The 22780-nt window shown below is 45.5% G+C and overlaps 1 protein-coding gene across 1 annotated transcript in view; it reads left to right on the top strand.

Moving 5' to 3' along the window:
* LOC311236677 (ankyrin repeat and LEM domain-containing protein 2-like) overlaps window positions 1–22780 on the top strand; it is a 79090-nt gene that overhangs the window by 47605 nt on the left and 8705 nt on the right. The window contains exons 11-14 of the mRNA XM_084324393.1: window positions 1124–1279; window positions 2163–2401; window positions 17171–17387; window positions 18749–18880. Of these exons, the coding sequence (XP_084180519.1) occupies window positions 1124–1279; window positions 2163–2401; window positions 17171–17387; window positions 18749–18880 (744 nt within the window). The remainder of the gene's footprint in view (window positions 1–1123; window positions 1280–2162; window positions 2402–17170; window positions 17388–18748; window positions 18881–22780) is intronic.

Consider the following 22780-nt stretch of genomic DNA (forward strand, 5'->3'; position numbering starts at 1 on the left):
AAAATAGCAAAGGGCCCAGGACAGAGCCTTGTGGGACACCACATTGCACTGGGATGGTCTCAGATGTTAAATCATTATAGACCATGCAGTGTGTTCTATCAGTTAAATAAGATTTAAACCAAGCAAGTGCGTGACCCCGAATGCCAACATGATTCTCAAGCCGACCTACTGTAGAAGAATCGAGTGATCGATAGTGTCAAAGGCTGCACTGAGATCAAGCAATAAGAGCACAGAAGGTTTGAGTCAAGAGAGAGCAGTAAGTCATTTGTGACTTTGGTAACTGCCATTTCGGTGGAGTGTAAGGCTCTAAAGCCAGATTGAAAAGATTCATTAAGATTCGGGATGTCCGATATTATCGGCCGATATCGGCATTCAAATGTGATATCGGAAAATATCGGTATCGGTTTTCAAATTATTTTATTTTTATTTTATTTTTTTTACATTTCTATAGAAATTATGTCCGATATTATCGGCCTACCGATATTGGCATTAAAATGTGATATCGGTTGATATCGGTATCGGAAATTAAGAGTTGGACAATATCGGTATCGGTATCGGTAAAAAAGACAATATCGAGCATCCCTAATTAAGATTATTGTTTGATAAATATGGTCAGTAAGTTGCGTTGCGACGATCCGTTCTAACACTTTGGATAGGAACGGAAGATTGGAGATGGGTCTGTAATTTTTCAAGATTAGAGGGTCGAGGTTCGGTTTTTTAAGTAGTGGTTTAATGACGGCTGATTTAAAGGCCAGGAGCACCACGCCAGTAGACAAGGAGGTGTTGAAGATATTGAGTAGGGCAGGGCCTAGAGTTTTTTGATGAGAGTTGCTGGAAGAGGGTCAAACAGACAGGTTGAGGGTTTAGCCGCGCCAACCAATTTAGAGAGGGCACTAAGTGAGTCGTTTTCAAGGCAGCATAGCGTATGGCTGGATTCAAAGACCCCGCCACTCTACATCTTCTGACCCACACCTAGTGGTCTATTGTAAATTCCAAAATATATGGTTGTGAAATAGAAAATCAACCAAATCAATCAAAAGTTGACATTTTGGAAACACAAGGCTTCTACATGGATGGAAGATTCTAGTTCTTCAGTATATTCTAATGTCATCATTTTGGACAGGGAGATTGCTCATGGCATGGGCCATGTCTGGACAGAGTACTGGGACTTCCTGGACAGCTTTGTTGACTTGTCAACTGAAGAAGGACTGAAGAGACTGGAGGAACATCTGGACAGGAAGGAAGACAGCATGACTCCCCAACACAACAACAACAGCAGGTAGGACCGCACTGTTAATTAGAAGCTGTTAGTAGATCTGAAGGAACAACCTCATGATGATATGACTGTCACACTGTACTGAAGCTGATTCTATTTAAAAAGGAAATAGTAAAATAGTACTACAGCCTTTTATTATTCGTTTTACAAAAAAAGTATATCTCTTTGTACTATTGCAACCATATTTCGTGGACATACAGTGTGACACATTTTGTGCCATTTGGCCAATAGGTGGCTCTGTATCAGCATCATAAGTTTAAAGAGCCATAATGTTCCAGTCCTTCACATATCTCGAGAGAACCGTTCATCCGATCGACTTCACACTTGGTGGGTGTATTGCTGACGGCCCAAGTATTGAATGTGAAGTTGATTGGATGCATGGTTCAGAAAATAATTATTGCAGCTTTAAGATAAATCTGTGAGCTGAAAAATAATGGATATAGAAATAGATCTGTCTACATGTATCACAATTCATACCACAACTACAGTATTCATCAATTCATACTGCAACTACAATATTCATCAATTCATACTGCAACTACAATATTCATCAATTCATACTGCTACTGCAACTACAATATTCATCAATTCATACTGAAACTACAATATTCATCAATTGCTACAATTTGCTACTGCAACTATAATATTCATCAATTCATATCACAACTACAATATTCATACTGCAACTACAATATTCATCAATTCATATCACAACTACAATATTCATCAATTCATACTACAATTACAATATTCATCAATTCATACTGCTACTGCAACTACAATATTAATCAATTCATACTGCAACTACAATATTAATAATTTCATACTGAAACTACAATATTCATCATTTTATACTGAAACTACAATATTCATCAATTCCTAACAGAGGGACAGATCCAGCAGACAGCCCACAATGTACACCCTCCCTAAAAGCAGAGAAGAAGACCTCTGTGTCTCCAGTGTGCAACCTGCTGCCGGAGTTTGAGAAAGCCAGTGTGGTGGATGGCTCTTTGACAGGCCAGAAGAGACAGACCTCTGAGACTGGGGACAAGGGCCTGGATCTGACCAACGGAAGCTTCTGGGAAATGTGGGGGTGGAGGCAGAAGCAAGGGAAGCAGAAACAAGGTAATTAACCCTTTAATCGCCAAGGACGACTTTAGATGTCATTGCTCGCCATGCTTAATCTGCCAATGACGTCGTACAGCGTCTTTGAGATCAATATTTCAAAAATCTGTCATGGCAATCATATTTCACCCACGGAGACTTGAGACTTTCTGTTGATCTCCTCTCAACTCTCCAACGGTTCAAGACCACCATCTGGTGGGCGATCGGCGAATCGCCAAAACCGGAAGTGAGCGGCAGGAAGTGGTGCTCACCCATATTTCGTCCGGCCACTCGCTATCACTAGCGGGACTCCAGCTTGATACACTGGATAGCGATCCGTTGCCAATAACTCGATAAACAACATGATTTGGACGTATATAGTATTATACAACCTGGAACTGGACCAACTAGATCGACATCCCATAATAGCGAACTTTCTGCTCCACGCTGATCGCCCAACGCTACGAGGAAGCTGCGGCGAGTTTCAGCGTGTTTGATTATTATTATACATACACACTGCTCCGATCAACATATCACCCATACTAAATGATTTAACCCCCCCCCCCCGGTCACCAGCAGATGATGAGGCATGACGTGTAGGACCTTGTACAATTGAAATTTTTTATCTGACGTCAATCGGTATCAAACTACATTTGATGATCTAATATTATGTATTTAGGGCTATAACTCACGTTCTGCAGAATGCTGCAGAAAACGATAAAAACATATTTATACTTTAGACCGTATTTTAGTATGAATATGTGAATGAAAAAGTAGAACGTTGCTACATCCTAAACGATAGATACTTGACGTTGAATGGGCCATAGTAATGTCAATTTAGCAATACAATTTAAAAAGTTATAGCCCTGCAAAGAAGGGGAACATCTCCATAGACAAATAGAGCTGGCAGAGGATGGTATAAGGATGGATATAAGCGTGGCAGAGAAAGGGTTAAAAGAGAAGCTACAAACCCTACTACCCTCAGTGTTAGTCTACTATAAATAAACACGATGTTTATCTTCTGTTAACTTGGTTTATTTTATCAACTTGCAAACACCAATACAGAGCCATTAACAAACAGTGGACCTCACACTCGTGGTCGACACAGACAAACTGCGCATGCGTTTCACAGCCTCAAGAGAGCAACCTAGACTACCGTATGGCCAGTAGTATAGACGCAAAAAGATTACATGTTAACAATCTCATTCTATCTTTTTAAAGAAATAAACAAAACAAAAATAACATTACCTTGCATAAATCATAAAACAATCATACAGTGACTTAAAATAAAAATGTTTAAATTCCCTGAGTAGTCAACATAAATTAGGGAAACATTTGAGAAACAAATACATAAACAAAGGTGTTTTCAATGTTCCATTTCAACAGACACTTTAAACCAGATCCCATTGTCCTTCACTGAGTGCTTTTAAGAGCACAAGAGCCGAAGCTCCTTTTTTTGTGAGACAGTCAGTCAGCGAGCTGAGATTTTGTGTCTGACCAACGCACCTGCTTGATCCTCTTGTTCTGAATAAGCTCCTTAATGCTACTGATTTCCAACCTGAGTCTCTTTTCTGTGACTTGTTTTGTGGACTTGAGCGCATCGAACAGAGAGTGGTTATCGGTCACACAGATTACAGGGGGTGCATTCAGTCCAGCATTTCCAGTAGTGAGGTCAAAAAATAGTGTGGCTAGGAAAATTGCATTGTCTACCCCATCTGACATGGCAAGAGTTTCCCCTGCAAGGGTACTGCGAACCACACGTCTGATTTTCTTTGAATGCCAACAGAGGGGGGAAAACTTCCCTCTTTCTCCCATAAGTGTTATAAAAGTACCTCCCTGTGTACCTCCGTCTGGGAGATTTCCAAATGAAGCATCACTGAAAACTATCAAGTTCAAAACATCACTGTTTCCCAGATGTTGAAATCTGAGTGTCACCTTTTCAGACTTTAGCTTACGGATTATCTTATTTGCATCATGAACAGACTGTACTGTTGCCCCTTTTATATTAGAAGCCAAACAACATGAATCAAACATTACATCAGGTCTTGTCTGTTTAGCAACCCATAGGATCTGTCCTATTTTTGATCGTAGCTGCTCTCTCTCAGTTTCGTTGAGGGGTTCATTTCTCTGTGTGGCCCGACTTGCTTGTATGGGAATAGACTCCAGGTTCTCGATATAACTTTGTTGATGTACCTGAACTTGACCGTTAACAGTTACAAAATCCATACCTACATAGGAGAACTTTTCATGCTCCTCACGCCCAACCTTGAATGCAGACTGCAGTTGGGGGATCACATTAGATGAAAAGATTGATGAGCCTGCCCAAAGAAAATCATCTACATGACATGCAAGCACCCCAGTGACCTTACATTGCTCATCCAACCAGTAAAAGACGGCCGGATCCACCTGTGACACTCTACCCCCAGTACTCAGCATGATTTCCTTCACTTTGTTGTACCAATATAGTGATGCATCTGCAAGACCATAATACACATTTCTTTAGTTTCCATACAACATGTTGACATTCTGCCTCTAGAGGGGGCGGATATAAATATCCCTGGATAGCTCAATACCCTGCAAGAATGCAGATTTGATGTCCATAGAATGGACTTCCCACTGGTTTTGACATATCACTGATAACATAAGTCTAAGTGAATCTGTGGCACATGTGGGGGAATCTTTCGGTAACTCAAACCCATCTGGTGGAAATGCATTTCTGCCCTGCATCTTCAACTTCCTCAAATACATTATTATTGTGCCAGTTCTTTATTTCTTGTTTAGTTGCATCGAAAGAGATGTCTTTGGTTACAAGTACATCAGCTTCTCTGTCTTCTGTTTCAATGTTGAGATTATCAACCTGTGAGATATCAATAGATTCCTTTTGCCCATCACTACTGTAACTGAGGGGTACAATTCCCTGACTGTATTGTTAGATATGATACTTACTACCACTACCTCTTGTACTTTAGACTCTGGCCACCCAGTACTAGGCATAAATAATTATGGTAAACACTCCCACGTAGATGAAACGATCCAACACAAATGTACCAAGTCGAAAGTCTGCGTTTAATAATAATTAATACATAGCAAAAGGTATGTAGAGCAATCACTTAATTACATTTATGATTTGAAATAGGATGCACTTTTATGGCAAATGAGTATTCGTTGGTATATCAATAGAGAACGTCCAATCTCTGGTGGCGCAGGCGGTAAATATACAACCTGGAATATTTAAGGAATAATAGCAATGATACTTTAATGATTATAGAACTGGATACACTAGGGGGGAATTCCGGTCGCTTGTAAGACAACTGGAGAAGGGGGGGGGGGGGTAGAGTCTGGCTGTATCCGTCTGGCCGAGGGTATCCTGGGAGAACCCACGGTTGTGCGGCTCGGTGCCTCAGCGATCCTCGATCCACAGATGAAAGCAGTTGGACTCTCTGTGGGCCGGCTTCCTCCGGTCCACGATGGAGAGACGTGAAGCGACCTCGTCGTGTAGAGCGTCTCCTCACCTGTCGTCCTCTCCGGGGGGGGGGTTTCCAACACACGGCAGTGTTGGTCTTTATCCATAGAATAATCACTGTATACAAAGCATAATCCGTGCCTGGGAAGGCGGGCTGTCGTCGGTAGAATAATCCGGTATGCAGGTCCACTCGCTCGTCGGCTCTGGGGCTCCTCGGGTGCAGCCTCACATGGGGTCGGCCACCCTGGATAAGCAGCCAGTTCTACCCGAAACGATGGGGGTACTGACTACGATAGTATTCTCACCGCACGAAGCACTACATATGAATAGACTATTATTAGCTTAATAGACTACGTCCAACTCGACGATATAGTGCCAAATATGACTATTCAAATATTAATATACACGATGTCTCAATACCGATGGTAGGCCGAACTTGGCCTTACTCCCACACGTGGCGTCGCGGGGAGGCTTTACGTCTGTCACTCTATTGGAGGGTAAGAAACTGGACTAAAAAGGAAGTCCTACTTTAGTAGCGCAGTATATATACGCACTATGAACAAATAGTACCATTAGTGGTGCGGTAGCCAGATTCCTACGCGGAACTAGGACTTGTTCGTACATGTTGAGCGGTACGTTTGAACTGGGTCTGGGGGGTATGGCAGCCTGGCACCAAGGTCTCGACCAATAGTAGAATGGAGACTATTATGGGATGTTCAGTAGGCTAGAATGGATATTCAATGCATATTGTACAAGGAATATACAAGGGATATCAGGGAATATTAGAGAATATACAAATACAATTAAATATATATATATAAATAAATATATATATTCGGTTTAATCTGGCCCTTCACAACAGCCACCCCCTGATTGGTCCCAGACCTAATCAGTTAAGCAGAGACAGATTAATCGCGTTGTCTATTTACACATAAGGGTTTGCTGTAGGGGTCAGTCAACTTCACAAAGTCATAGGGTTATAGGGTCATGGTCATCATCGATTGTGTCTGGGAGTCGGGGCAGTTCTATGAGCCTCGCCACGGGACGGGTGTAAGTGCGACTCTGGACAAGCACTTCAGCTGCTCGGACCTTGCCGTCGGCACCGGTGATCACTTTGCTTACGCGGCCGGCCGGCCACATAGCTCTGGGCAGTGATTGATCAATAATCATGACGACTGTTCCTTCTGTCAAATTGTCTCTCTCCTTTACCCACTTCTGGCGGGTCTGTAGAGACGGTAGGTAGTGCAGTAGGAAACTGCTCCAAAACTTGTCGGCTAATACTTGGCTGTACCTCCACATTCGTCGGCCGTTCGCTTCTTCAGGCCGGTACATTGTCTGGGGTAACGCGGGATCTAGCCGCCCCATCAGGAGTGTGTTGGGGGTAACTGGGTCGATATCCGCCACATCGCTGGAGACGTAGCCGAGGGGCTTAGAGTTCAATACTCCCTCAATCTCCGTGAGGACTGTCATTAGGACTTCTTCCGCCACAGTCTGGGCCCCAAGTACTGCGTACAGGGCTGTCTTTATGGAACGCACTTCCCGTTCCCAAGTACCACCGAAGTGGGGTGCGTTTGGGGGGTTGAATTGGAAGTCAATCTGTGCTGGAGCGAGGTGGGTCTTAAGTTCTGGGCCCATAGCTTGGAAGCTCTCTCTCAGCTCTCTTTCGCCGCCTTTGAAGTTTGTCCCATGATCGGACAATAGTGTAGACGGTCTTCCTTTCCGTGATGTGAATCTACGGAAGGCCATAAGGAATGAGTCTGTGCTCATGGTCGGGAGAAGCTCGATGTGTATCGCTCTGGTGGTCATGCATTTGAATACAATACCCCACCGCTTCTCGGTTCCTCTTCCTTTCTTTATGTGCAGCGGGCCAAAACAGTCCATACCCGTTGAGTGGAATGGCTTGTCACCGATTCGGAGGCGACATGGAGGAAGGTCAGCCATCCTTGGTATGCTGGGCTGCGCGCGCCACTTGCGGCAGTCTAGACATGTTCGCTGGAAGCGTCGTACCGCCTCTCTGCCTTGTAGGATCCAGTAACGACGTCTGATCTCCGCGAAGACTCTTTCTGCTCCTGCGTGATGTACATCCTCATCGTATTTCTTTATAATCAGCTCTGTGACCTTGTGTCGGCTGTTCAATACGATCGGGTATTTAATGTCATCCGGTAGATTGGGGGCTCTGCATAGGCGACCACCCACTCTGATGAGGGTATGAGCGTCGCTCTCGGGGGCCAGATGAATTAATCTGCTGTCGGATGGGACGGGCTTTCCTCCCTGTAGACAGGCCAATTCATCGGGGAACGAGTCTCTCTGGGCTCGCTGCAGTAGAAGCAATTCTGCTTCCTCGTAGTTAGCTGCTGACATTTCAGCGGGGGACTTACACTCCGGGTGGTGCCGCAGGAATGTCCTTTGTTGTGCACTCTCTATGGTAGTGCAATCATCTATGTTGGGGTCTGCGGAGATAACAGTGCTCAATCCACAGAACATAGGTTTCTTATTCTCAGCCTCCTCTTGACTGGCTTCCCTCGGGATAGGCGTGGGCCACTCTCCTTCCGGGAGCTTTAGGAATGCTGGGCCGTCACTGTAGACATTGCGACGGGTGAGGTCATCTAGGGGCATTCCCCGGGTGATGACGTCAGCTGGGTTCTGTTTTGTATCAACGTAGCGCCACTCTGTTTCTCCGGTTAACTCTTCGGTTAAGTCTTGAATCTCGGTGACTCTGACTCCCACGAAGACTTTGTACTTGCATGAGTCCGATTTGATCCAGGCGAGTACTGTCGTGGAATCTGACCACAGGATTGTTCTAGACACCGGTATGGTGAGCTCACGTTGGATGAGCGTGGCTAGGTGCGCTCCGGCTAGGGCTGCGCAGAGCTCTAGACGTGGGATAGATTGTTGCTTGCGTGGGGCTATTCTCGAGCGGGCGAGGACAAATGCTGTGTAGATCTCTCCCCCCTCTTCTTGGGCCCGCAAGTAGGCTACTGATCCGTATGCGACCTCTGAGGCGTCACTGAAGACGTGTAAGTCCATTTTACATGTCTCTGGCCTCACCGTGGGTGGGAAGTAGCTTCGGCGCATATTAACGCCTGGGAGTGAGTGGAGCTCCATCTCCCACTCTCTCCAGGTGGATGCAAGGTGTGCGGGAATGGGGTCGTCCCAGCCCTGGTCCTTGTCCCACAATGCTCGTACAATCATTTTTGCCCTGGTGGTGTACGGTAGAATACATCCTAGCGGGTCATATTGTCGGGCGAGTGTTGTGTACACACTCCGTCTGGTGGTCGGCGCCGCCGCCGGCCTTCCCTGCTCCGTAGTCAGGGGCTTGTGTCTGTAGTGAAGCGAATCTGTTTTGAATCGCCACACCAATCCCAGGGTCATCTCCTGGGCTTCTCCCGGGATTGTAGCCATCCAGGTCTCGCTGCTGGCTGCCTTGTCCTCGGAGGAGAGGCTGCGCAGTACTTGCGGATCGCTGCTGGCCCACTGCCTGAGATCAAAGCCGCCTTTGATCAATGAGGCGCGGAGTTTAATCAGGAGAGCCTCGGCTTCTTCCTGGGTTGAAAGGCTTTGTAGACAGTTGTCTACGTAGAAGCTGTTCTTTACGCTGTGTCGGACCTCTTCGTCCGCTGCTGGGTCCTCTGCTACATGTTTCTGTAGTGCAAATGTAGCACAGCAGGGGCTGCACGTCGTTCCGAAGGGGAGGACTTCCCATTGGTAGATGGCTGGGTGCTCATCTCCTGGCTTCTCTCTCCATAGGAACCGTAACAGGGGCTTGTCCTCCTCTACTAATCTCACCTGCAGGAACATTCCTTTAATGTCCCCGCTGATGGCCACCTTTTCCTGGCGGAAGCGGAGTAGAACGCAGAGTAGGGAGGGGCCGAGTGTGGGACCGGGCAGTAACTCTTTATTCAGATTTTGGGATCCGATCTGGTAGCTGCAGTTAAATACTATGCGGTCTTTACCGTTGTGATGGACCTTGTGGTGAGGCACGTACCACGATTCAGTGGTCTGGTCAGCCTCTTTAATGTCCATCTTTGTGACGTGTCCCGCTGTGATGAGCTTCTCAATCTCGGCGCGGTATACACTCTCTTGGGCGGGGTTCTTGGCTAAGCGCCGCTCCGTGTTCAGCAGGTACCGTTCTGTGGCGTCTGTCTTGGCGTGGAAAGTAGGCATTCCTTCTCGCCGCAGGAGTGGCGTGGCGTATCTCAACACGCCGTTGACCGGGACTCTCTTGGTCCCTGTCTCGAGGAGGTGAATGGCGTAAATGTCATCTTTAGAGCGAATGTCTTTCTTTCCGTTCTTAAAGGGCATTTGTTCCAAGGTCCATAGCCGCTCTACGTGTTGCAGGAGTGCGGTTTCTCCCTCTGTGACTCGGGAGTGGAGACATCTAGTGGCTGTACTTCGGTTGAGAGATTTGGCGAGCGGGCCTTGGAGAGTCCATCCCAAACGGGTCTCGACTGCTGCAGGACAGCCTCGGGGTCCGGTATGAACCCGGTCTATCGGGACAATGAGGTCTGCATGGTCGGAGCCTATCAACAGGGTCGGCATAGCATTGTCTATGAGCGGGATCGGTAACTTGCGCAGATGTGCATATTTCTCCATCAGCTTGGCGACGGGGTATGTGTACCGCGACAGTCCTATTTCTTGGCTGGTGAAAGCGTCTGTAATCTGGTACCGTCGCTCAGGCTGGCCGCTTGCTGCGATAGAGAATGAGACATTCTCGCCCTTTATCGTCTTCAAATCTCGTCTTATTGTCCGAATTGTCATTTGGGTTTCGCTTCCCCGCAGCCCTAGCTGGGCCGCAGCGGAGGCGAGCAGAAGGGTCTTCTCTGACCCGTCATCGAGGACGGCGTAAGTGTCCAGGACTTTATTCTGGTAGCTTAGTGTCACACGCACTACTTTTAGGAGTACTCGGGCTCCACTGCTGCTGGCGGGATCGATGTACATGACGCTCGCTTTGCTGCTGGATGGTGCGGGTGAAGGGCGCCGTCTGTTACTGTCGTGAAGTATGTCCAGATGGGCTCCATCGCACTTGGTGCACCTTTTCTTTAAGCGGCATTCGGCTGCCATGTGTGAGCGTGCACAGCGAAAACAGCGCTTGTTGGACTTTATCCATTGACTTGCTTCCTCCGCGTTCAGCTTGGGGAAGGAGTCACATTGCGCTAGCCAGTGTTCTTTCTCACAGTAGGGGCACACTATCTTCCACTTCTCCGTTCTGGAGGGGGTACTGTGGCTCCTGCTGCTCGGTACTGACTCCGATTGGTGCATCACAGTCACCGATCTTCTTCCATCATTTAGTCGTCTGGTTCCTTCTCTGGAGCCAGGGGTGCTCCGTCCGAATGTATCTAGCCGTAGGCTGCTGACTTCTCTCGCCAGGAAGTCTGCTAGATCGAGGAGGTTCGGTTCGGGGCCATTCGGGTCTCGGTGGTCTCTCTGCCGCCTAAAACGCTCCTGTCGAGCGGGCGGCAGCTTCTCCAAGATCCTTTCCACATTTGAGTTGGCGTAAAGTTCATGCCTCCCCTTCTCTCTCTGCGCTCCCAACATCCCTACCAGGGACTGCACTCTGATGGACAGGTCGTCCAGTGCTCGATTGTCTATTGCTGGGGGTAAGCGGTCGATGTGTCGGATCTCCTGGATCACGTAATCCCATATGCGCCCATACCTCTGGTCCAATGCTACCAGCGCTGCTGTGTATGGGGTGGTGGAAGTCGCGTAGGCGAGCGCTATATTATGTGCGCGGGGTACCTTTAAGTGCTTCAGTAGGATGGCGTATTTATGGCGTTCATCCAATACATCCACCAACATGGTCTCCAGACACATGCGGAGTTCTGTATACTGGGCCCGGTTCTCTTGGGTGAAGTCGGGTACCATAGGCGTGCCAATGTATGACGCTGACTGTGGATACATCGGCGAACGTTGGGGGAGAGGCCTCCTAGGCGAGTCTCCTCCCACTCCTTGGTATGGGCTGGTACCGGCAGTGTACCATGGCCCGCTTGTCCAGGTGCTGTTCCTCGGTGCGGGTCGTGCGTCGTGCTCACCCGTGTATAGAGTCGGGGGTCTGTAGCGCAGCTCCGCGGGAGTATAGCCTGGGCTGTACCGGACCTCCTGGTCCGGTAGAGTACTGTGCTGTCGTCGGGCGCGGTTCTCCTCCTCTTCCTCTTCGTCTTCAGTTAGGTCATCCAGTGCTTGTAGTCTCTGGTTTAGCCTCTCCACAGGATATGCTGCTCCTTCCCGGTTGCTAGGTCTCGCTTGGACCGGTGGGGGGAGGTGGTCTGTGGGGGGTATAGACCTCGTCTGTTGGTCAAGTTCAGGGTTGTTTACTCGGCTAGGGGATGCCGCCCTGGAGGTGTGTCTAGACGAGTTCCTGGAGCCTCTGGCGGAGGGAGAGGGTGTTGTCCGTCTGATCAGCTGTTCTATTAGTTGCGCTTGCTGTCTGTCGCGCTCTGCGTCCCGTAGAGCACCAGCAGCTGCTCGCTGGCTGTCTGCTCGGTCTCGGGCCACATTCTCTTCCATCTGAATGCGTCTTATTTCTAGACGTATATGCTCTTCTTCGCTCTGCTGCTGGATCTGCAGTCGGTCGCGTTCAGCAGCGGCGTTCAGGCTGATGAGGAAGGCCTGCTGTAGGGTCCTCTCTGCCTCGCTGGGAGAAGGCGGTTGTATAGGGGAGCCTTCCCTCGGGGTACTCCTTGCAGAGCCTTGGAGCTCTATCTCCACGGTGCTCTCCCCGTCTTCTCCCGTGCCGAGTTCTCTCTCGGTAGCGTTGTATTCCTCCCGGGACTCATCGGGGACTACTTCTTCAGTACTGGCGGGGTGTGAAGTCATGTCTGGTTCCCACTGGTCCCCACCGTGAGCTTGGTCAGTTACATTAGAACCCGTAGGGGCCTCTATGGTCGGGGTAGTCTGGGCGTTGGGGTTAGACATACTTTTACTTTCTAGTTTTACCGCGTTTACTGTTAGTAGAAGACTAGGTTGTTGACTGACAGCGTAAGCCTCTAAGTACTGAGGGAGCCGTCGTTCGCGCTGCGGGCGTTGGAGGATCGTTTCGTGGAGTGTTCATCATAGGCCATTTCAATATTAATAACACTATATTAATATTACACTAATTACCCTCCGGCTCGAAGGACCAATTGTAACTGAGGGGTACAATTCCCTGACTGTATTGTTAGATATGATACTTACTACCACTACCTCTTGTACTTTAGACTCTGGCCACCCAGTACTAGGCATAAATAATTATGGTAAACACTCCCACGTAGATGAAACGATCCAACACAAATGTACCAAGTCGAAAGTCTGCGTTTAATAATAATTAATACATAGCAAAAGGTATGTAGAGCAATCACTTAATTACATTTATGATTTGAAATAGGATGCACTTTTATGGCAAATGAGTATTCGTTGGTATATCAATAGAGAACGTCCAATCTCTGGTGGCGCAGGCGGTAAATATACAACCTGGAATATTTAAGGAATAATAGCAATGATACTTTAATGATTATAGAACTGGATACACTAGGGGGGAATTCCGGTCGCTTGTAAGACAACTGGAGAAGGGGGGGGGGGGTAGAGTCTGGCTGTATCCGTCTGGCCGAGGGTATCCTGGGAGAACCCACGGTTGTGCGGCTCGGTGCCTCAGCGATCCTCGATCCACAGATGAAAGCAGTTGGACTCTCTGTGGGCCGGCTTCCTCCGGTCCACGATGGAGAGACGTGAAGCGACCTCGTCGTGTAGAGCGTCTCCTCACCTGTCGTCCTCTCCGGGGGGGGGGGTTTCCAACACACGGCAGTGTTGGTCTTTATCCATAGAATAATCACTGTATACAAAGCATAATCCGTGCCTGGGAAGGCGGGCTGTCGTCGGTAGAATAATCCGGTATGCAGGTCCACTCGCTCGTCGGCTCTGGGGCTCCTCGGGTGCAGCCTCACATGGGGTCGGCCACCCTGGATAAGCAGCCAGTTCTACCCGAAACGATGGGGGTACTGACTACGATTGTATTCTCACCGCACGAAGCACTACATATGAATAGACTATTATTAGCTTAATAGACTACGTCCAACTCGACGATATAGTGCCAAATATGACTATTCAAATATTAATATACACGATGTCTCAATACCGATGGTAGGCCGAACTTGGCCTTACTCCCACACGTGGCGTCGCGGGGAGGCTTTACGTCTGTCACTCTATTGGAGGGTAAGAAACTGGACTAAAAAGGAAGTCCTACTTTAGTAGCGCAGTATATATACGCACTATGAACAAATAGTACCATTAGTGGTGCGGTAGCCAGATTCCTACGCGGAACTAGGACTTGTTCGTACATGTTGAGCGGTACGTTTGAACTGGGTCTGGGGGGTATGGCAGCCTGGCACCAAGGTCTCGACCAATAGTAGAATGGAGACTATTATGGGATGTTCAGTAGGCTAGAATGGATATTCAATGCATATTGTACAAGGAATATACAAGGGATATCAGGGAATATTAGAGAATATACAAATACAATTAAATATATATATATAAATAAATATATATATTCGGTTTAATCTGGCCCTTCACAACAACTACCATCATTCTATGTTGCATGTTATACCAGGTTTTATATTTCCCTGTAGCCTTGCCTGATCTCCCTAAGACTCTTGCTTTAAGTAGAGTATTGTCACCTCTGTTCATATATGTTACAGTCTGTCCTGTTTTTAAACTCACACCTGCAGAAGGGACAGGATTATTATGGGCATTAGGCCTATGCGCCATTTCAGTTTGAGTTATGCTACTCAAAGTGTTTGGTGGATCGATCGCTTCACTTGTATTGGCTTCCCTGTCGCTGAATTGTTGTTCATTCTCTGTATTTTGCTCACTGTCTAAACTACCAGTTGCATTGTTTATACCTTGCTCACTTCCTGCTTCTGTGTCAGCATCAGTTTGTTCCATGTGCTCTCGAAAGTCATGGACAAAATTGTATACGAACAGGTCGAAAAGTACCTAGCGGAAAAAAATCTAATCTACGAATTCCAATCTGGCTTCAGAACATCCCACTCCACATCAAGCAAGAGGTGGACGCGGGCAAATACTGCGGCATGGTCATGCTGGACCTACAAAAGGCCTTCGACACTGTCAATCACACCATTCTGATTGACAAGCTAAAAGCAATTGGTTTTGATAGTCTATCAGTGAGCTGGATACAATCCTACCTGGAGGGGAGAGAACAGATGGTGGAGGTAAACGGTACCCTATCCCCCCCCCCCCTCACAGTGAGCTGTGGTGTTCCACAAGGAAGCATACTAGGACCGCTACTGTTCCTAATTTATGCAAATGACATGTTGTCAGCTTGTGACTGCAACTTGTTCCTGTTTGCGGACAACTCAGCCCTGCTGGTCTCTGACAAGAACAAGTTACAGGTTGAAAAAACCCTCAGCTCGGAACTAGGCAAAATCTGCATATGGCTCGCCGACAACAAACTATCATTACACATGGGCAAAACAAGGAAAGATGAAATTACCTACCTGGGTTCCATCCTAGAGGCTAATCTTTCCTGTGACAAAATGGCATCCAATGTAATAAAAAAGGTCAACCAACGAACTCGATTCTTGTACCGGATCTCCTCTCTGGTAAACAAGAATACCCTGAAGACTCTGGCAGGAGCACTCATTCAAGGGTACTACGACTATGCTTGCACCTCATGGTACCAAAGCACCTCAAAGGCACTGAAAACCAAATTACAAACATCTCAAAACAAACTAGTCAGACTACTGCTTGACCTGACTCCTAGAACCCACCTCACCCCTGCCCACTTTGACAACCTAGGATGGCTTAGAGTAGACGACAGAGTACAGCAACTTGCAATGGGACTGGTCTACAAGATACACTACACGACCAAGGTACCCATGTACATGTCAAAATACTTCCCAAAGGTCAGTGAATACCACGATCACAACACCAGAGGGAGCTCCACAAATCATGTTAAACCCAGATTCGGCTCAAATAAGGGACTAAACACGTTTCGCAATTATGCCACATCAATGTGGAACGCCCTACCCAAAGCTGTAAAGGAATGTGGATCACTACCCACTTTCAAAACCTCCCTCAAGGGACACCTACGGGAGACTGCAATTCAACACTGGCCCCTGTAAATATCCTAACCCAACCCCCTCCAATGTACAGTCATTTACCTAGTATGGTTTTGTCAATAGTCCAATGTACAATTTTGTTTGTTTGTACAGTGTCTCCTCCCCCCCCCTCAATGTACAGTTTTACTTGTTTATACAGTGTGCCCCCCCCCCCCCCCCAACCACCTCCAATGTAAATTACCCAGTATGGTTGTCAATATCCCAATGTACCCAACCCCCCCCACCCAACCTCCTCCAATGTACAGTTTCTACGTCAAATGTATATACTCCCTTTTCTTGACTCCTTCTGTATCACAAACAGTACTGTATTTGCAAATCTGGTATGTCATAAATGTATAGATGTAGCAGTACTGACTATCTGTATGTCATGTATGTCATATATGTCCTGATGAATTGAAAATGGGGGACCCTGATGTAAACAAGACGAAAGTCTTTCTCTGGTCTGCATCCCCTTAACAATTGTGTGTATTGAGCTGTACTGTATTGTACCCATTCTGCAATCTGTTAATAAAGTTTTCAATCAATCAATCAAAACCCTACTACCCTCAGTACCTACACAATCAAACAGTCGCTAGTAACCCTACTACCCTCAGTACCTACACAATCAAACAGTCGCTAGTAACCCTACTACCCTCAGTACCTACACAATCAAACAGAAGCTACTAACCCTACTACCCTCAGTACCTACACAATCAGACAGAAGTTACTAACCCTACTACCCTCAGTACTTAACCAATCAGACATTAGCTACTAACCTTGCTACCTACACAATCAGACAGAAGCTACTAACCCTACTACCCTTGGTACTACCTACACAATCAGACAGAAGCTAATAACCCAACTGCCCACAGCACTGTAGGTTCAGTAGGTAAAAAAAAACAGCTCCTACTGTGCAGTAGGGAAATTATGTTTTTGTCCCCCAAATGTCATTGCATGTTATTAGTGTAAACAGTAGTAATATGCAGCATCCAACCTGGTTTCTATGTATCCCGCAATTCAAAGATAAGATATTCCTTTATTGGGGAAATGCAGGGATCAGGCATCATAGCAGCATGGGGCAGGGGGGATGGGGAGGTACAGGTATGGGCAGGGTAATAGAAAGACAATAAATGTCTTGATGCAACACTTGGAATCAATAGGAGTCAGTTAGCCTGACTTAGGAAATCTGATATCAAAGTCATGATTATTTGACCCTTCCTCATTTTGCACTCCTAGAGCAGAGACAGGAAGAAGAGGAGCTATCCAGCTGCTGTTCAGAGGACTATCTGACTGCAGATGATGGGTCAGAGTGGTCTGATTATCCCGGAGAGGACAGGAGGGACAGAAAGGATTCTGTGTCCTCTTACTCATCCTGTCAGTCAACAGGAGACACCGCTGAGGACACAGCGCTCATACAAGAACTCTCCACAAGTCAGGCCATGTTCATTGAAGGGTAAGTGAATGAATGAATGATTTTATGAATGAATGAATGGATGATTTTATTTCGGCCTTCTTTTACAAAGCATAGTAGTAGAACATTTAAAAACGAAAGAAAATGACCGAAAAGGTATAGGCTGAAGCCGAGGCTTATAATTGCCTACCCTTTTTACATTACCTTATTTGGTAACACTTTATAATAACACTCAGTTATAAGACCTTTATAAGGTATTTGTAGATAATGAACTAATCATGAACAAACCATATATATACATTCGTAAATTATTATTAAATCATTTATAACTATATTTGTATAACATTTACAAATTAGTTCTACATTATTTATAACTCATTATCAACATTGTTTGTACTTGATTTGTTCATCATTAAATAATGTTGTTTAACTCAATTTGCGCCATCCACGTTTATATACGTGTTTGGCCGACAACCATTGAACGCCAACCACGTATATATACGTTATTTGATTGTTTTTCCTTTTTTCCCCGATATTTTTATTCATTATTCATCCGGGGACCTCTGTGTTACCATAGGGAATGAGTCTGAGTTCGCCAAAGTGCAATACCAACCGCATCCAGCTAGATGGCGTATCGAGCACCCTTTGAAACCTTGTATCTTGGCCTGTGTAACGGCCAAATGTCTCCGGTCTCACTTTTCCTTGTCGGGCGAATGGAGTGGTTCTCCCGGTTCCATTAAAGCGCGTCAAATATCCCCGATCCATATGTTGTGGTGGGTTATGCCGTGGACCAAATGGACATCGGGTGTACCAGATGGCGATCAAACAATTGGAATATTATTTTTGGAATACTCCCGGCCACAGGTAAGGGCGATTTGACGTCAATTTTAGCTTGATCCTGCAATGCTTTCATACCGACCGATAGTGTTCAATGCGAATGCCGTTACTGACAATCAAATAATCACGACCCCCCTTTCATGCATTCATGATGGAACATAATGATGTAGATTTGATTTCTGGATAATAGCATATACAGGCAAGACATGGCAACGTCTATAGTGGAATCGACGTATAGGGCTTTAACTCAGGATTTCATGAATTACCCTAGACCGCTCTAAAACCATACTTATATTCACCACGGTATAAGACGGGAGCGTATGGATGAAAAAATTTATTCTCTCAGATTTTGAACGATAGATAGGTGGTGTCAAATGGGCCATAGTATTGTATCCATAGCTATAATATAGAATATAGTTATAGCTCTACAAACAAGGTGACTCAGTCCTATATTTTAACGTGTGGCAATGCGACCACAGGGCCCGACTAATCCCCGGCGCTGAATGAGTTAATGAATAACTAACTAAAGCAATGTCCTAGTAGTAAAGTGTTGATGTGTGTGGCAGGGACTCTCCCAGCAGGTTGGACAGAGAGGTTATGTGTGCTGTGGAGAACATTGACATCGACCCAGAGAGGTTCCCCTACATCACCAAGTGGAAGAACACGGTTCTGTCTTACCCATCACCACAGAGACTTAGGTAGGTTCCTTTACTTTAAAGGGGACATGCATTATAAATGCCTTTTTTCTGTGTTTAGCATGGTTTTATAGTAATACAGGTTAGTATCAATGGGTCTGTGTCTCTAATTACCATATTGACTCATCAGTCTAGTCTCGAGTTCACAAGATCCTCCCTCACTCAACTAAACTGTTCTGATTTGACGGTTTCTGTGACGTTAATATAGCACTGATTTGCATAACTAACGCCCCCTCTATGGTTGACAGCGACAGCAAACAGAGCAGGCAGATAGTGTAACCCGACACTTCCTCAGAGCGAGGCAGACAACGAGCGAGTGAGAGAGAGAGGGGAGAGAGAGATAGAGAGGGAGAGAGAGAGAGAGGAGCTTCTGTCGGGGAAACAAACCTCGCGCGAGGAAGCAGCAGTAGCACATACTCATTTACACACAACCTGGACCTTGCAGGGAAGCAGCAGTAGCACATACTCATTTACACACAACCTGGACCTCGCGGGGAAGCAGCAGTAGCACATACTCATTTACACACAACCTGGACCTCGTGGGGAAGCAGCAGTAGCACATACTCATTTACACACAACCTAGACCTTGCGGGGAAGCAGCAGTAGCACATACTCATTTACACACAACCTAGACCTTGTGGGGAAGCAGCAGTAGCACATACTCATTTACACACAACCTGGACCTCGTGGGGAAGCAGCAGTAGCACATACTCATTTACACAGTGCTTATGGGCGGAGCCAGGCCAACACAGCCTGAAATCCAAAGTGAGAAAAATGTGGCTTTTGAGTACTTGATTAGAAATATAAAACAATGATTTTTTTTTAATAAAAGCTTACAGATGTCTTCAATAGAGTCACAGGAATTGTGTAAAGTTGCCCAAATAGTGCTAGGAATAGCAATGCATGTCCCCTTTAAAGCCCAACCTCCAGGTTAAACCCTACTGATCAATTATGGGTAGTTTACATCATTGGTATATAATTTCATTATTTATTTTTTTCCATTTGACACCGGAAATGCCACTCTGAAAGAGTTAAAAAGGTCCACGCACTTCGGTTTAGCTACAACATGTAGCACACGCATTTTGCAATTGCTCCGCTCCCACCAACGCTAATTTCGTTTAAAAACATTATTTGGACAGTAAAGAAAGAGAATAGACCACATCGTATGTATTGTTAAGACCCTCCACTAACCATATCAAAAGACAAAAATGGTTAAAGGTAGAAAGGCGACAGAGAAAATAACTACGGCAACTTCAACGGCGCAGGACGTAAAAAAACGAGCAAGACACGTCCTAACCGTCGCTGGTTCTGAGCCGACGGCGACAAGCTCCGAGGAGGAGAAGGAAGAGGACAATTTACCGGGATCATCGATTACGGACCCCGAAAGAGAGTTAATAGAGACCAACATAACAGAAGGTACAGAATCAAGCTCCGTGAAAGCGAGAGCAGCCAGATTTATGGATTCCAACGTCACTGCATCTATCTACCATATGCCGCCAACTGAAGAAAGCAGAAATCCACCCGATTTCAACACACTGACTAACCTGATGGTAGAACAGTCTAACCTGATGAAAGAACAGATGGTAGAACAGTCTAACCTGCAGATTACACACATCAAGGCGCTCGAGGCAAACGTCGATGCTAAATTCGATCGCATCGAGGCTAAATTCGATCGCATCGATGAGAAATTAGAAGAAGTCAAGAAAGCGATCGATGCACAGTCAAAGCGAATCACGACAGTGGAGATTTCGGTGACAGAAAACACAAAAGCAGTCAAGGCGAACGAAGGTGGCATGACACAGATGGGAGAAGAGATGGAAAGAGTGAAAGAGGAATATCGGAGAGAAATACAAGGGCTTAAAAACGAAGCGATGGAGAGGCAACTAGAAACCCAACGTTACCACAGGCGGAATAACATCCGCATTGTGGGGCTTGATGAAGCAGTGAACTGCGAAGACACCGACTTTCCAAAAGAGTTATCAACGATTTTGGATAACACCGATCCAAACAAAGTGCCAGAAGTGGAACAAGTTTACAGAATCGGTTCCCAGGGGCAAAGTATCAACGGGCCGAGAGTCATCATTGTCACTCTGCGGAAAACTACAACAAGGGATGACATCATCAAATATGCTCGCAACCAACGTGGGAAGCTGAAGTATGGTGATAAACCAATATTTATCTACGAAGATTTGAGCAAAGAGGCCATCATCCGACGTCTACCATACAAAGATGTGATGCAAAAGCTGTACAAAGCCGGCTACAAGCCAAGGCTAGCATATCCGGCGCTGTTATCATTCTTGGGCAATAACGGCCGCAGGTCAGGTCCATATACACCTTTTGAAGCTGAGGATTTCCTGAATCAAAATGTAGCAAATAACCCAAAGCATGACGAAAATGCCGGAAACAGTTAAGCCTCTCTCTCAATATATACCAGTGTTGGAATGGCTTTATTGTGTTCATCAATGAGGTCATTCCACCAGTGTTGGAATGACATTGTTGTGTTCATCAAAGTAGCAAACGATATGCAAGTCGTCTATAACAAAGTGTACTGTGTATAATACGATTCATAATACATTATAATTTCAGTCTCTGGTCTCTGAGGGGACAAATAAATATCATTGCAAAAAGATCTATCTGGAATATTCTGGGTTTATCGCTCAAATGCCCTGGGTCTCCTAGATCATTCTGGAAAGTAAAATAGTCTAGGCACTAGTATATTCTACAACCTTCTAGAATATAAGGCACCATGACAACGAAGCATACAACTCTAACAATAACATTCGGTGTGTATACACATAGCAGATAATAAATTAAATAAAGTGCAATCAGTCCTTAATAATACTTTAAAAATTAACCACACATAAACGTATGAGCACAGCAAGGTTATTCTAACAATTTAAGTAATCACTCCATTAAAGGCACATTGAAGCGCTAAAAGGCGCTGCTTTTCTATCTTATCTAATCAGTTAAATCGGTTCTAGTGGCTTCTCCACGTTGATAACTATTTATCTCTTATTCCTTATCTATATCTTTCCATTGATTTTTATTTAATTAAATTTTTTCTTCTCATTACTCTATATTTTTAAATATATTTTAACTTACATTGTTCTTTTCCAATGTTCTTCACATTAAGGTGTCAATATTACTCTATATTTTTTAAATATATTTTAACTTACATTATTCTTTTCCAATGTTCTTCACATTAAGGTGTCAATATTGCTCTACAATCTTTTCCTCTTTTTTTCCCCCACACGTTAGTGGAGGGTTCAAAGGAATATGTCGATAAAGGTTTATTCTCTTTTTTTATTTTATTTTTTATGTTATTTATCACAATACTTCATTACAGTAAGGGAAGGTGCAAGACCAAAAGCGACATTCTATTGCAATAGAATGGAAATGTTAGATCCTATGGCAATTAGCATAGGAAAATTAGGATTACAATGCTCAGTTTGGGCAATCCGGTGGACCATGGGAGAAAGTCAATCGCAGAGGATGTGTTCTTGGAACACAGGCATGTTCGACTTTCTGGGTGAGGGGAAAATAGGGGATTTTTATTTGTATATATATATGTTTTTAAGCTCAGCTCTCAACGGGACCTCATTAATTGGATGTGCATCTATTGTAGCTTCATACTCCAGAAACATTACCAAAAACTACACGAAAACATGCATAGACTATGGCTAGTTTGAATATAATGGTATGGAACACCGGTGGGATAAACAAACAACACAAGCGCAAAAGCGTGCTCACACTGATGAAAAAAGAACATGTGGACGTGGCTCTATTAAGCGAAACGCACATTTTAGAGGGAGACATAAATACGTTAGCGGATAACATATACCATAATATTAGTCACTCTTCTTTTGCTACGAGAACTAGAGGGGTAGCCATAGTCGTCAGACG

The sequence above is a fragment of the Notolepis coatsorum genome (genome assembly GCF_963971535.1).
Source record: "Notolepis coatsorum genome assembly, chromosome: 11".
In the NCBI taxonomy this organism is placed as follows: domain Eukaryota; kingdom Metazoa; phylum Chordata; class Actinopteri; order Aulopiformes; family Paralepididae; genus Notolepis; species Notolepis coatsorum.